Raw genomic sequence first — 12,641 nt, 5'->3', positions numbered from 1 at the left:
ATCACCCTGGCACCAGCCCCCTCCATCTAACTCTTATTAGGTAGCAGTTACATAAATATGCACATCAGTGTGATATCACGCACTAACGGTGGGGCAGATGTGGGGGTGCGGAGGCCTGCTCCAGGGCTTAGTAACTGCTGTTACTCCAGTCTATGTACATTTGGTAGGATGAATATGGTGCGTCATCTCACTTGTATAAATGCAGCACAGCAGATGAATATAGTTATACAGATGCATATTTATACTAGTCCTAGTGGTATCTCTGTCAGTTATTCTATGGCAGGTCTAGATATTTTCCTTAGCAACTGTAGCTAACTGTAGTTCATATTCTTTTATTGGAGCTGTCTGTTCCTATGCACAATGGTTCTGCACCCGTACATCAGAACACAGCTATGGACAGTGAGGGATCCTGTGGCTTGGACAGATAATGTTGCTCAGCACACCTCTCCTCCTGAGATTATGTGATATTTGGCAACCTTCTATGGGGCCTATTTATCATTGTATATTCGCAGCTATATCCCCCATGCTTACAGCTTGTGTTCCTGAATGAGACAACGCTATGGAAAAATAACACAGACACCCTTGAGTTAGTTCAGATTGGTGTATTGTAAGAGAGCATTAGGCATTATATATATGTCAGATCCTGGATGTTAGCTCCCTGCAGTCCATGGTCGATATCTTTGACTGATGGATCTGATGGATCTATAATGCACCTAGGTGGAATGTGCCATCGAGAGGTCTCAGTCCCCCGGATTAGATGGTACTTGTACAGGGGCGGTGGTGGATTCATATATTGGGCAGCTCCTGAGAGATGAATTTCTGGAGTCTCACTAGATATTGCCTGTGCTTATGTAAATCCGTGTGCCCTCCTCCTTCCACCCAGAGAGGCTTTACAGCAGTTGGGCAGCGCTCATACATTGTCAGCCCATGGCAGAAGTCCACAACCGCATCTTTAGTCCCATGGATGATGAGTACCGGGCAGGTGACCTTGGAGATTTTGTCGATGCTGCAAAGGACATGATACAAAGGGATTATACAACAGAAACAGCATGGAGCTATCACACATGTAAAACGGCCACTAAACATATAGAATGGAAATAATGCATCAGGTAACATGCAGAGCTGCTCATGTAGAAGGTCACATACAGGACTTTGGCAGAGCAATGTTGGACAATGAATCTACTGTTAGTAATGAGCCCAGTGCAATCTATTGACCTAATAAGCCAAAGTCATGCACAAGACTTCAACTTGTTTCTGTTATACAATACAAATAGGATGAAAGAGGAATAGTGCCGTATTTCCCATTTATAAGCAGCTATGATATATTGGGAGTAAAACCGGTGCCAGAGGTAACTTATCTGGGGATCCAGTGTTTAAGTTCTGCAGAAGTAGCCTCAATGTTGTACACACTCCCACTGCAGCTACGCCGGCTCCCGCAAACCGACAACTTGCTGCCTGTATGAGAAGACATTGAGGCGGCTGTAGTGAGGAGAGTGCGCAGACACCGGGGTCAATTGCTCACACAGGCAGAGCATTGCTCGCCAATGCGAGCATGCGAGATGAAGAGGGGCAGCAGTAGATGCAGGGTGTTACAAAACTGACAAGAGACACAGGGCCATAGCCCCCCAGAAAGGTTTCTGGTAGGGAATTATCCTGTTAGTTTTCCAATCAGAAAAGACTCATGTACTCTAATTGGATTAGCATTCGGTATAAGATGGGATGGGTTCAGTATGCTATCCCAGTGGTTGGGATACCGGTGGTCACATGACCGTCACCGGCATTCTGACATTGAAGATCGGTGGAGGGGGTAAGTGTTTTTACTCATCCCTACCCTAACCTCCCGGGTGTGGCAGCTAGGGCTAACTCCCTGGGGGTGGTGGCTAGGGATAACCCTTGGGGGGTTGGCAGCTAGGGCTAAACCCCCCCAGTGCCTAACTCTAATCACCGCGGGCCCTAACACTAAAGCTCTCCACTATACTTACCTTCAGTGGTCGGTATTCCAGTGCCTGTGTACCAAGTGGTGTTGGCATTCCGGCGTCGGTCACATGACCGCCGGCACCCCGTCCATTGGAATGCTGAAGACATCCCACTGGGATACACATACAAACTGATTGGGCCAACAGAGCTGGGGGTGTATTTACTAAAGTTCGATATTTATTAATTTCAAATTGAGAGAAATCAATCTAAATGGATGTTGCATTCCGGGGGATAAAACACACATTTACTAACATTGAAAAAAATATATAAAAAGATTATGTGTTAGTAAATGTGTGTTTTAGAACACAACATCCATCCAGATGGATCTCCAACAGATAAAAATTGATGGAAATGGACATTTAGTAGATATACCCCTGTTGTTTGCCTGCCAACGCGCACCTAGGGGCCAATTCAGTTATCCAGTACGTGGGCTGACCCTGGTACTGCTTGCTCCCAGCACATACTAAACCCCACAAGTAACCTACAGCTTAATATAAAAACACAGCAATGTCTTACTTGGTGAAGGCATCCCAACAGTAGGCCCTCCGGGCGTTAGGATAGCCCATCCGCACACCTGACATGAGCGCCCCGTGCAGTATTACTGCTGCACATTTGTAGCGCGTGGCAAGGTCAACTGCCGGTGCTGTCCCAATGCTCTCTCCATACAGGATGATATTTTCCGCCGGGACTCCATATCTGTAGAGATAAAGCAGAAAAATTATCAAACTCCAATTACATCACTTCTATTGTGGTTCCTTATGGGAAACTTGTATATAAAGGCTGGATATCTGAACTAGGTAAATGACTGGATAACTTATATGAGTGATAGGCAGTGTATGTGTGGAACAGGACTACATAGGTTATGCACATTTACCTAGTTCCAGTCAGCTAGGAACACTAAGGAGCTAGGGGAGGGGAGCGTCCAGTCACATTGGAAGGAAACCCCTCTATGCTGCTAGATAGAATGGGGAGCCCAATAATGCAACATACTCTTACAGCACAGTACATATGGCAGTGCGTCCTATGAGGCAGGAGAGCAGAGGAAAGTGTCACCCCCTGCTTCTGCAGTAGTTACATCCTTTGGCTAAGACCCTATAATGCCAGCAATATATACCCACTGTCTTTATGTAAGCAAGTCCCAATACACCGATTACATTTATACTGTATAACCAGTTCATGCGGGGAGAGGAGTATATAAACTAATAGGAGCACAATACACAGCATATACATTCACCCTACGTAGTAAATAGTAGCCCTTACTGTAGCATATCCCCCACATACATACAGGACACCCATACACCACATGCAGGGTGTCAGGCAGAGGCTGTGTGGGGGCTGGGGAAGACTCATACACCCCAATCATACATACCGGGTCCTCAGGGCGAGCCAAGCTGCCTCGATGTCTGCATATGTGTTCTTCTCGCTTGGCTTTCCGCTGCTCACCCCATAGCCGGAGTAGTCGTAGGAGAATATATTGCACTTGATCTTGGAGCCTAGGGCAAGGTAGCGTCTGCACATCTTGCCTAGGTCAACAGCACAGTCGTGAGAGTAGAGGAGTGTGTAGCGGCTCCCAGGGACGCAGCGGACGTACATACAGGCCAGGCTATTCCCCCGCTTGGTGGTACAGCGGAACATCTCTACAGCGTCCAGCTTCTGCTGGGAGTGTGGCCAGTTAGCCCCTTCTGATAGCTGCAGATTACATACGGGAGGTAGACAGATTGTGGGGTCCACCTGCTCATCCTGCGCCAGGTCCTGTGCTGGGGCTGCCTCAATCTCACGTAGCGTGTACGTAGGCTCCGGGGGGTGAAAGGCCAGTTTGGCAATAATGCAGTTCAGCCTAGGTGGGCAGCAAAAGATCGAAAACAGCCTCCTCCACGAGAGGCCGTACATCCTCAAAGAGGGGTGTTGGGCCCGGTCCTAACACTCTGGACACTGGGCAGTGATCTTATAATAATAGTTCTATATAAAATACTTAATATAGCTATTCTAATCTAATAGTAATAATTATAAATAAAAGCTTAACAGCTCTGATAAAGACGCGACTTCTCACACTGATGTCTGGGAAGCAACTATTCTCTCTGAGTAACATCCAAGTGGATATGAGGTTATGACACGATTGTGACATCACAGACACTACCTGTCACTGACCAGGGCTGCATTGTGACATCACAGACACTACCTGTCCCTGACCAGGGCTGCAGCCTCAGCACCCAGCTGTCATTGTTACTGTATATTACTAGATTAGAGATGTATTGGTCATTACTATAACGTTTGTACATAATGTTTATCTATAGAATAAATGTAGCACACACATACTGTATATGAAATGTCACCTGTGTGATTATGGCCAAATATGTAGTGTGTATGGCTCCCTGCGCCCCTCACTTCTCCACCATTCCCTGATTGCAGGTAATCAGCGGAGGAGCGCACCAGCGCCTACCAGTGGCGTAACTAGAAATTTTTCTCCCCCAAGCCAAAAAATTCTTCGGCGCCCCCCCCCCCATCCCCCATAACTGGCACTATTAAAGTTATAAATATGCGCGCGCCTTCGTCGCGCGCCGCAAAATAGGGTGTGTGGCTTCGTTGGGATGGGCGTGGCTTCACATAAAGGGGCATGGCATTGCAGGAAAAGACTACGTTATACCCCAGTTTTCCAACCTGCACGCCCAGACGTTAGCCACCACTGGAAAGAAAAATAATCCTGATTCATGCCCCTTACATTATTTGTAATTTTTCCTCCTTATAGTAATGCCCAGTATACATTATGCCACATACTGCAATGGCCCTTAGACATTATGCCACACACAATAATGCACATGACACAATATGCACACACCATAATGCCCCCGACACATTATGCCACACACCGTAATGCCCCGGACACATTATGACAGGAATCGCAATGCCCGTTATACATTATGCTACACACTGCAATGCCCCTGATACATTATACCACATACCACAATGCCCGTGATATAGTATACAACACACCGTAATGCCTGACACATTATGACAGGAATCGCAATGCCCGTTATACATTATGCTACACACTGCAATGCCCCTGATACATTATACCACATACCACAATGCCCGTGATATAGTATACAACACACCGTAATGCCTGACACATACCGCAATGCCCGTTATACCCTATGCTACACACCGCAATGCCCGTTATACATTATGCCACACTGCAATGACCCTGAGACATTATACCACAATGCCCGTGATACAGTATGCCACACACCGTAATGCCTGTGACACATTATGACACACACCGCAATGTCCGTGATACATTATGCCACACACCGTAATGCCCATTACACATTAAGTCCTACAGTAAGGCTTCTAATTACTTTTAAATTACCTGCTCGTTGCCAGGGGTTTTCATGCTCAGGGTGTCATTCTCGTTGCCAGGGGTATCATGCACTGGGTGTCATGCTCGTTGCCAGGTGTTTCATGCACTGGGTGTCATGCTCGTTGCCAGGTGTTTCATGCACTGGGTGTCATGCTCGTTGCCAGGGGTTTCATGCACCGGGTGTCATGCTCGTTGCCAGGGGTTTCATGCACTGGGTGTCATGCTCGTTGCTAGGGGGTAGTGCTTGTTGCTAGGGCTGTGCTCCCAGTGCCACATATGTCCCCAGTGCCAGATATTACCCCACGGTGCCAGGTACTCACATGACACCAGTGCACAATATAGCCCCCCCCCCCCCTATGTGCCAGGTACACATATACCCCCCCAGTGCCACATATGCCCCCAGTGCCAGATATTCCCCCTCAGTGCCACATATGCCCCCAGTGCCAGATATCCCCCCCCCCAGTGCCACATATGCCCCCAGTGCCAGCTATTCCCCCCCAGTGCCAGATATGCTCCCAGTGCCAGATTCCCCCAACCCCCAGTGCCACATATCCCCCCAGTGCCATATATGCCCCCTCCCCCACCGCCGCTGCTCCCCCGCTGGTTTGTGTTGGAGGGACACGGAGGGCACAGCGCGCGCCTCTCCTGTGTCCCTCCTGCATCATCTCCGGCGGCCGCGGGTCTAATAAACGAAGTGCCGTTCGTGAGCTCTGATTGGCTCACGAACCGGCACTTCTTCTTTTAGACCCGCGGCCGCCGGAGATGATGCAGGAGGGACACAGGAGTGGCGCGCGCTGTGCCCTCCGTGTCCCTCCAACACGGCAGGGAGGGTTAGTAGGAGCACTGGCGCCTACTTCCATATATTACGCACCCATCCTTAGTCATGGCACATAATGATTACACGTTCCATATAACGCTATAGCATAACTGAGTCAGTACCAGTTATATTACAGCAATTCACATCGTTCCACTGTAATTTTTAAAACAATCCTAGAGGGCTTATTAACAATAGATTCCATGTATAGCACTCAACCTTTATATACATAATATTATTATAAGGGCCCGGTCTACAGTATCTATCTACAGTATTTATCTATATTCATATCTACAGTATCTATCTTCATATCTACAGTTATCTATCTATCTATCTATCTATCTATCTATCTATCTATCTATCTATCTATCTATCTTCATATCTACAGTTTCTATCTATATTCATATCTACATTATCTATCTTCATATCTACAGTTATCTATCTATCTTCTTATCTACAGTATCTATCTATCTATCTATCTATCTATCTTCATATCTACAGTATCTATCTTCATATCTACAGTATCCTATCTATCTTACTATCTTCATATCTACAGTATCTATCTCTCTATCTATCTATCTCTATCTATCTATCTATCTATCTATCTATCTTTCTTCCTTCATATCTACCATTTCTATCTATATTCATATCTACAGTATCTGTGTATCTATCTATCTATCTATCTATCTATCTATCTATCTATCTATCTATCTATCTATCTATCTATCTATCTATCTTCATATCTACATTATCTATCTATCTATCTATCTATCTATCTATCTATCTATCTTCATATTTACAGTTTCTATCTATATTCATATTTACAGTTTCTATCTATCTATCTATCTATCTATCTATCTATCTATCTATCTATCTATCTATCTATCTATCTATCTATCTATCTATCTTCATATCTACAATTTCTATCTATATTCATATCTACAGTATCTATCTTCATATCTACAGTTATCTATCTATCTATCTATCTATCTATCTATCTATCTATCTATCTATCTATCTATCTATCTAAATTGCTCTACTGTCTTAGCCTCTACCACCTCTGATGGGAGGCTAGTCCACTTGTCCAATACCCTTTCTGTGAAGTAATTTTTTCTCAAATTTCCCCTGAATCCCTCCCCCCATCCAAATGTAATAGCCTCTCCTCTGATAGTCTGACACAGGGAGGGGACTATCACCCCGATCTATAACAGTAGTATACAGTATCTGTATTAATCAGGAGTCTGTCTCCCCAGTTACTTATTGAATTTATTTAATCTCCATATACTCCAGGCAGGTGATAATTTCTGCCCTCAATAGAAGATCATTTATTTCACGGCCGCTTATTACAAACCTCTACTGAGAGATACCGCACTTACTGATACTAATATATCAGCAGTATATCACCCTGGCACCAGCCCCCTCCATCTAACTCTTATTAGGTAGCAGTTACATAAATATGCACATCAGTGTGATATCACGCACTAACGGTGGGGCAGATGTGGGGGTGCGGAGGCCTGCTCCAGGGCTTAGTAACTGCTGTTACTCCAGTCTATGTACATTTGGTAGGATGAATATGGTGCGTCATCTCACTTGTATAAATGCAGCACAGCAGATGAATATAGTTATACAGATGCATATTTATACTAGTCCTAGTGGTATCTCTGTCAGTTATTCTATGGCAGGTCTAGATATTTTCCTTAGCAACTGTAGCTAACTGTAGTTCATATTCTTTTATTGGAGCTGTCTGTTCCTATGCACAATGGTTCTGCACCCGTACATCAGAACACAGCTATGGACAGTGAGGGATCCTGTGGCTTGGACAGATAATGTTGCTCAGCACACCTCTCCTCCTGAGATTATGTGATATTTGGCAACCTTCTATGGGGCCTATTTATCATTGTATATTCGCAGCTATATCCCCCATGCTTACAGCTTGTGTTCCTGAATGAGACAACGCTATGGAAAAATAACACAGACACCCTTGAGTTAGTTCAGATTGGTGTATTGTAAGAGAGCATTAGGCATTATATATATGTCAGATCCTGGATGTTAGCTCCCTGCAGTCCATGGTCGATATCTTTGACTGATGGATCTGATGGATCTATAATGCACCTAGGTGGAATGTGCCATCGAGAGGTCTCAGTCCCCCGGATTAGATGGTACTTGTACAGGGGCGGTGGTGGATTCATATATTGGGCAGCTCCTGAGAGATGAATTTCTGGAGTCTCACTAGATATTGCCTGTGCTTATGTAAATCCGTGTGCCCTCCTCCTTCCACCCAGAGAGGCTTTACAGCAGTTGGGCAGCGCTCATACATTGTCAGCCCATGGCAGAAGTCCACAACCGCATCTTTAGTCCCATGGATGATGAGTACCGGGCAGGTGACCTTGGAGATTTTGTCGATGCTGCAAAGGACATGATACAAAGGGATTATACAACAGAAACAGCATGGAGCTATCACACATGTAAAACGGCCACTAAACATATAGAATGGAAATAATGCATCAGGTAACATGCAGAGCTGCTCATGTAGAAGGTCACATACAGGACTTTGGCAGAGCAATGTTGGACAATGAATCTACTGTTGGTAATGAGCCCAGTGCAATCTATTGACCTAATAAGCCAAAGTCATGCACAAGACTTCAACTTGTTTCTGTTATACAATACAAATAGGATGAAAGAGGAATAGTGCCGTATTTCCCATTTATAAGCAGCTATGATATATTGGGAGTAAAACCGGTGCCAGAGGTAACTTATCTGGGGATCCAGTGTTTAAGTTCTGCAGAAGTAGCCTCAATGTTGTACACACTCCCACTGCAGCTACGCCGGCTCCCGCAAACCGACAACTTGCTGCCTGTATGAGAAGACATTGAGGCGGCTGTAGTGAGGAGAGTGCGCAGACACCGGGGTCAATTGCTCACACAGGCAGAGCATTGCTCGCCAATGCGAGCATGCGAGATGAAGAGGGGCAGCAGTAGATGCAGGGTGTTACAAAACTGACAAGAGACACAGGGCCATAGCCCCCCAGAAAGGTTTCTGGTAGGGAATTATCCTGTTAGTTTTCCAATCAGAAAAGACTCATGTACTCTAATTGGATTAGCATTCGGTATAAGATGGGATGGGTTCAGTATGCTATCCCAGTGGTTGGGATACCGGTGGTCACATGACCGTCACCGGCATTCTGACATTGAAGATCGGTGGAGGGGGTAAGTGTTTTTACTCATCCCTACCCTAACCTCCCGGGTGTGGCAGCTAGGGCTAACTCCCTGGGGGTGGTGGCTAGGGATAACCCTTGGGGGGTTGGCAGCTAGGGCTAAACCCCCCCAGTGCCTAACTCTAATCACCGCGGGCCCTAACACTAAAGCTCTCCACTATACTTACCTTCAGTGGTCGGTATTCCAGTGCCTGTGTACCAAGTGGTGTTGGCATTCCGGCGTCGGTCACATGACCGCCGGCACCCCGTCCATTGGAATGCTGAAGACATCCCACTGGGATACACATACAAACTGATTGGGCCAACAGAGCTGGGGGTGTATTTACTAAAGTTCGATATTTATTAATTTCAAATTGAGAGAAATCAATCTAAATGGATGTTGCATTCCGGGGGATAAAACACACATTTACTAACATTGAAAAAAATATATAAAAAGATTATGTGTTAGTAAATGTGTGTTTTAGAACACAACATCCATCCAGATGGATCTCCAACAGATAAAAATTGATGGAAATGGACATTTAGTAGATATACCCCTGTTGTTTGCCTGCCAACGCGCACCTAGGGGCCAATTCAGTTATCCAGTACGTGGGCTGACCCTGGTACTGCTTGCTCCCAGCACATACTAAACCCCACAAGTAACCTACAGCTTAATATAAAAACACAGCAATGTCTTACTTGGTGAAGGCATCCCAACAGTAGGCCCTCCGGGCGTTAGGATAGCCCATCCGCACACCTGACATGAGCGCCCCGTGCAGTATTACTGCTGCACATTTGTAGCGCGTGGCAAGGTCAACTGCCGGTGCTGTCCCAATGCTCTCTCCATACAGGATGATATTTTCCGCCGGGACTCCATATCTGTAGAGATAAAGCAGAAAAATGATCAAACTCCAATTACATCACTTCTATTGTGGTTCCTTATGGGAAACTTGTATATAAAGGCTGGATATCTGAACTAGGTAAATGACTGGATAACTTATATGAGTGATAGGCAGTGTATGTGTGGAACAGGACTACATAGGTTATGCACATTTACCTAGTTCCAGTCAGCTAGGAACACTAAGGAGCTAGGGGAGGGGAGCGTCCAGTCACATTGGAAGGAAACCCCTCTATGCTGCTAGATAGAATGGGGAGCCCAATAATGCAACATACTCTTACAGCACAGTACATATGGCAGTGCGTCCTATGAGGCAGGAGAGCAGAGGAAAGTGTCACCCCCTGCTTCTGCAGTAGTTACATCCTTTGGCTAAGACCCTATAATGCCAGCAATATATACCCACTGTCTTTATGTAAGCAAGTCCCAATACACCGATTACATTTATACTGTATAACCAGTTCATGCGGGGAGAGGAGTATATAAACTAATAGGAGCACAATACACAGCATATACATTCACCCTACGTAGTAAATAGTAGCCCTTACTGTAGCATATCCCCCACATACATACAGGACACCCATACACCACATGCAGGGTGTCAGGCAGAGGCTGTGTGGGGGCTGGGGAAGACTCATGCACCCCAATCATACATACCGGGTCCTCAGGGCGAGCCAAGCTGCCTCGATGTCTGCATATGCGTTCTTCTCGCTTGGCTTTCCGCTGCTCACCCCATAGCCGGAGTAGTCGTAGGAGAATATATTGCACTTGATCTTGGAGCCTAGGGCAAGGTAGCGTCTGCACGTCTTGCCTAGGTCAACAGCACAGTCGTGAGAGCAGAGGAGTGTGTAGCGGCTCCCAGGGACGCAGCGGACGTACATACAGGCCAGGCTATTCCCCCGCTTGGTGGTACAGCGGAACATCTCTACAGCGTCCAGCTTCTGCTGGGAGTGTGGCCAGTTAGCCCCTTCTGATAGCTGCAGATTACATACGGGAGGTAGACAGATTGTGGGGTCCACCTGCTCATCCTGCGCCAGGTCCTGTGCTGGGGCTGCCTCAATCTCACGTAGCGTGTACGTAGGCTCCGGGGGGTGAAAGGCCAGTTTGGCAATAATGCAGTTCAGCCTAGGTGGGCAGCAAAAGATCGAAAACAGCCTCCTCCACGAGAGGCCGTACATCCTAAAAGAGGGGTGTTGGGCCCGGTCCTAACACTCTGGACACTGGGCAGTGATCTTATAATAATAGTTCTATATAAAATACTTAATATAGCTATTCTAATCTAATAGTAATAATTATAAATAAAAGCTTAACAGCTCTGATAAAGACGCGACTTCTCACACTGATGTCTGGGAAGCAACTATTCTCTCTGAGTAACATCCAAGTGGATATGAGGTTATGACACGATTGTGACATCACAGACACTACCTGTCACTGACCAGGGCTGCATTGTGACATCACAGACACTACCTGTCCCTGACCAGGGCTGCAGCCTCAGCACCCAGCTGTCATTGTTACTGTATATTACTAGATTAGAGATGTATTGGTCATTACTATAACGTTTGTACATAATGTTTATCTATAGAATAAATGTAGCACACACATACTGTATATGAAATGTCACCTGTGTGATTATGGCCAAATATGTAGTGTGTATGGCTCCCTGCGCCCCTCACTTCTCCACCATTCCCTGATTGCAGGTAATCAGCGGAGGAGCGCACCAGCGCCTACCAGTGGCGTAACTAGAAATTTTTCTCCCCCAAGCCAAAAAATTCTTCGGCGCCCCCCCCCCCCCCCATCCCCCATAACTGGCACTATTAAAGTTATAAATATGCGCGCGCCTTCGTCGCGCGCCGCAAAATAGGGTGTGTGGCTTCGTTGGGATGGGCGTGGCTTCACATAAAGGGGCATGGCATTGCAGGAAAAGACTACGTTATACCCCAGTTTTCCAACCTGCACGCCCAGACGTTAGCCACCACTGGAAAGAAAAATATTCCTGATTCATGCCCCTTACATTATTTGTAATTTTTCCTCCTTATAGTAATGCCCAGTATACATTATGCCACATACTGCAATGGCCCTTAGACATTATGCCACACACAATAATGCACATGACACAATATGCACACACCATAATGCCCCCGACACATTATGCCACACACCGTAATGCCCCGGACACATTATGACAGGAATCGCAATGCCCGTTATACATTATGCTACACACTGCAATGCCCCTGATACATTATACCACATACCACAATGCCCGTGATATAGTATACAACACACCGTAATGCCTGACACATTATGACAGGAATCGCAATGCCCGTTATACATTATGCTACACACTGCAATGCCCCTGATACATTATACCACATACCACAATGCCCGTGATATAGTATACAACACA

At 46.0% G+C, this 12,641-nt stretch overlaps 3 protein-coding genes across 4 annotated transcripts in view; 1 reads left to right on the top strand and 2 right to left on the bottom strand.

Moving 5' to 3' along the window:
- The window catches only part of VWA3A (von Willebrand factor A domain containing 3A), a 772,281-nt gene that overhangs the window by 555,091 nt on the left and 204,549 nt on the right, over positions 1-12,641 (top strand). The window lies entirely within an intron of this gene.
- Positions 787-3,867, bottom strand: LOC134943225 (alpha/beta hydrolase domain-containing protein 17C-like). The gene is made up of 3 exons (XM_063932165.1): positions 3,347-3,867; positions 2,494-2,673; positions 787-1,006 (listed from the first exon to the last, which is right to left on the bottom strand). Exons 1-3 carry the CDS (start codon positions 3,865-3,867, stop codon positions 787-789), a joined length of 921 nt encoding a protein of 306 aa, XP_063788235.1.
- On the bottom strand, positions 8,335-11,415 carry LOC134943223 (alpha/beta hydrolase domain-containing protein 17C-like). Its single transcript, XM_063932163.1, has 3 exons — positions 10,895-11,415; positions 10,042-10,221; positions 8,335-8,554 (listed from the first exon to the last, which is right to left on the bottom strand). Exons 1-3 carry the CDS (start codon positions 11,413-11,415, stop codon positions 8,335-8,337), a joined length of 921 nt encoding a protein of 306 aa, XP_063788233.1.

This window comes from Pseudophryne corroboree, chromosome 7 (genome assembly GCF_028390025.1).
Source record: "Pseudophryne corroboree isolate aPseCor3 chromosome 7, aPseCor3.hap2, whole genome shotgun sequence".
Lineage (NCBI taxonomy): Eukaryota > Metazoa > Chordata > Amphibia > Anura > Myobatrachidae > Pseudophryne > Pseudophryne corroboree.
Note: the sequence above shows the minus strand (reverse complement) of the source record. Positions and strands in the feature narration are given on the sequence as shown.

What these genes read in the sequence shown, in the direction of transcription:
- LOC134943225 (XM_063932165.1), bottom strand. Translation starts at nt 3,867, where the DNA reads ATGTACGGCCTCTCGTGGAGGAGGCTGTTTTCGATCTTTTGCTGCCCA. An exon ending in TGGCTCGCCCTGAGGACCCG is followed by an intron (nt 2,674 to 3,346) that starts GTATGTATGATT and finishes TTATCTCTACAG; the next exon opens with ATATGGAGTCCCGGCGGAAA. An exon ending in TGTTGGGATGCCTTCACCAA is followed by an intron (nt 1,007 to 2,493) that starts GTAAGACATTGC and finishes TGTCCTTTGCAG; the next exon opens with CATCGACAAAATCTCCAAGG.
- LOC134943223 (XM_063932163.1), bottom strand. Translation starts at nt 11,415, where the DNA reads ATGTACGGCCTCTCGTGGAGGAGGCTGTTTTCGATCTTTTGCTGCCCA. An exon ending in TGGCTCGCCCTGAGGACCCG is followed by an intron (nt 10,222 to 10,894) that starts GTATGTATGATT and finishes TTATCTCTACAG; the next exon opens with ATATGGAGTCCCGGCGGAAA. An exon ending in TGTTGGGATGCCTTCACCAA is followed by an intron (nt 8,555 to 10,041) that starts GTAAGACATTGC and finishes TGTCCTTTGCAG; the next exon opens with CATCGACAAAATCTCCAAGG.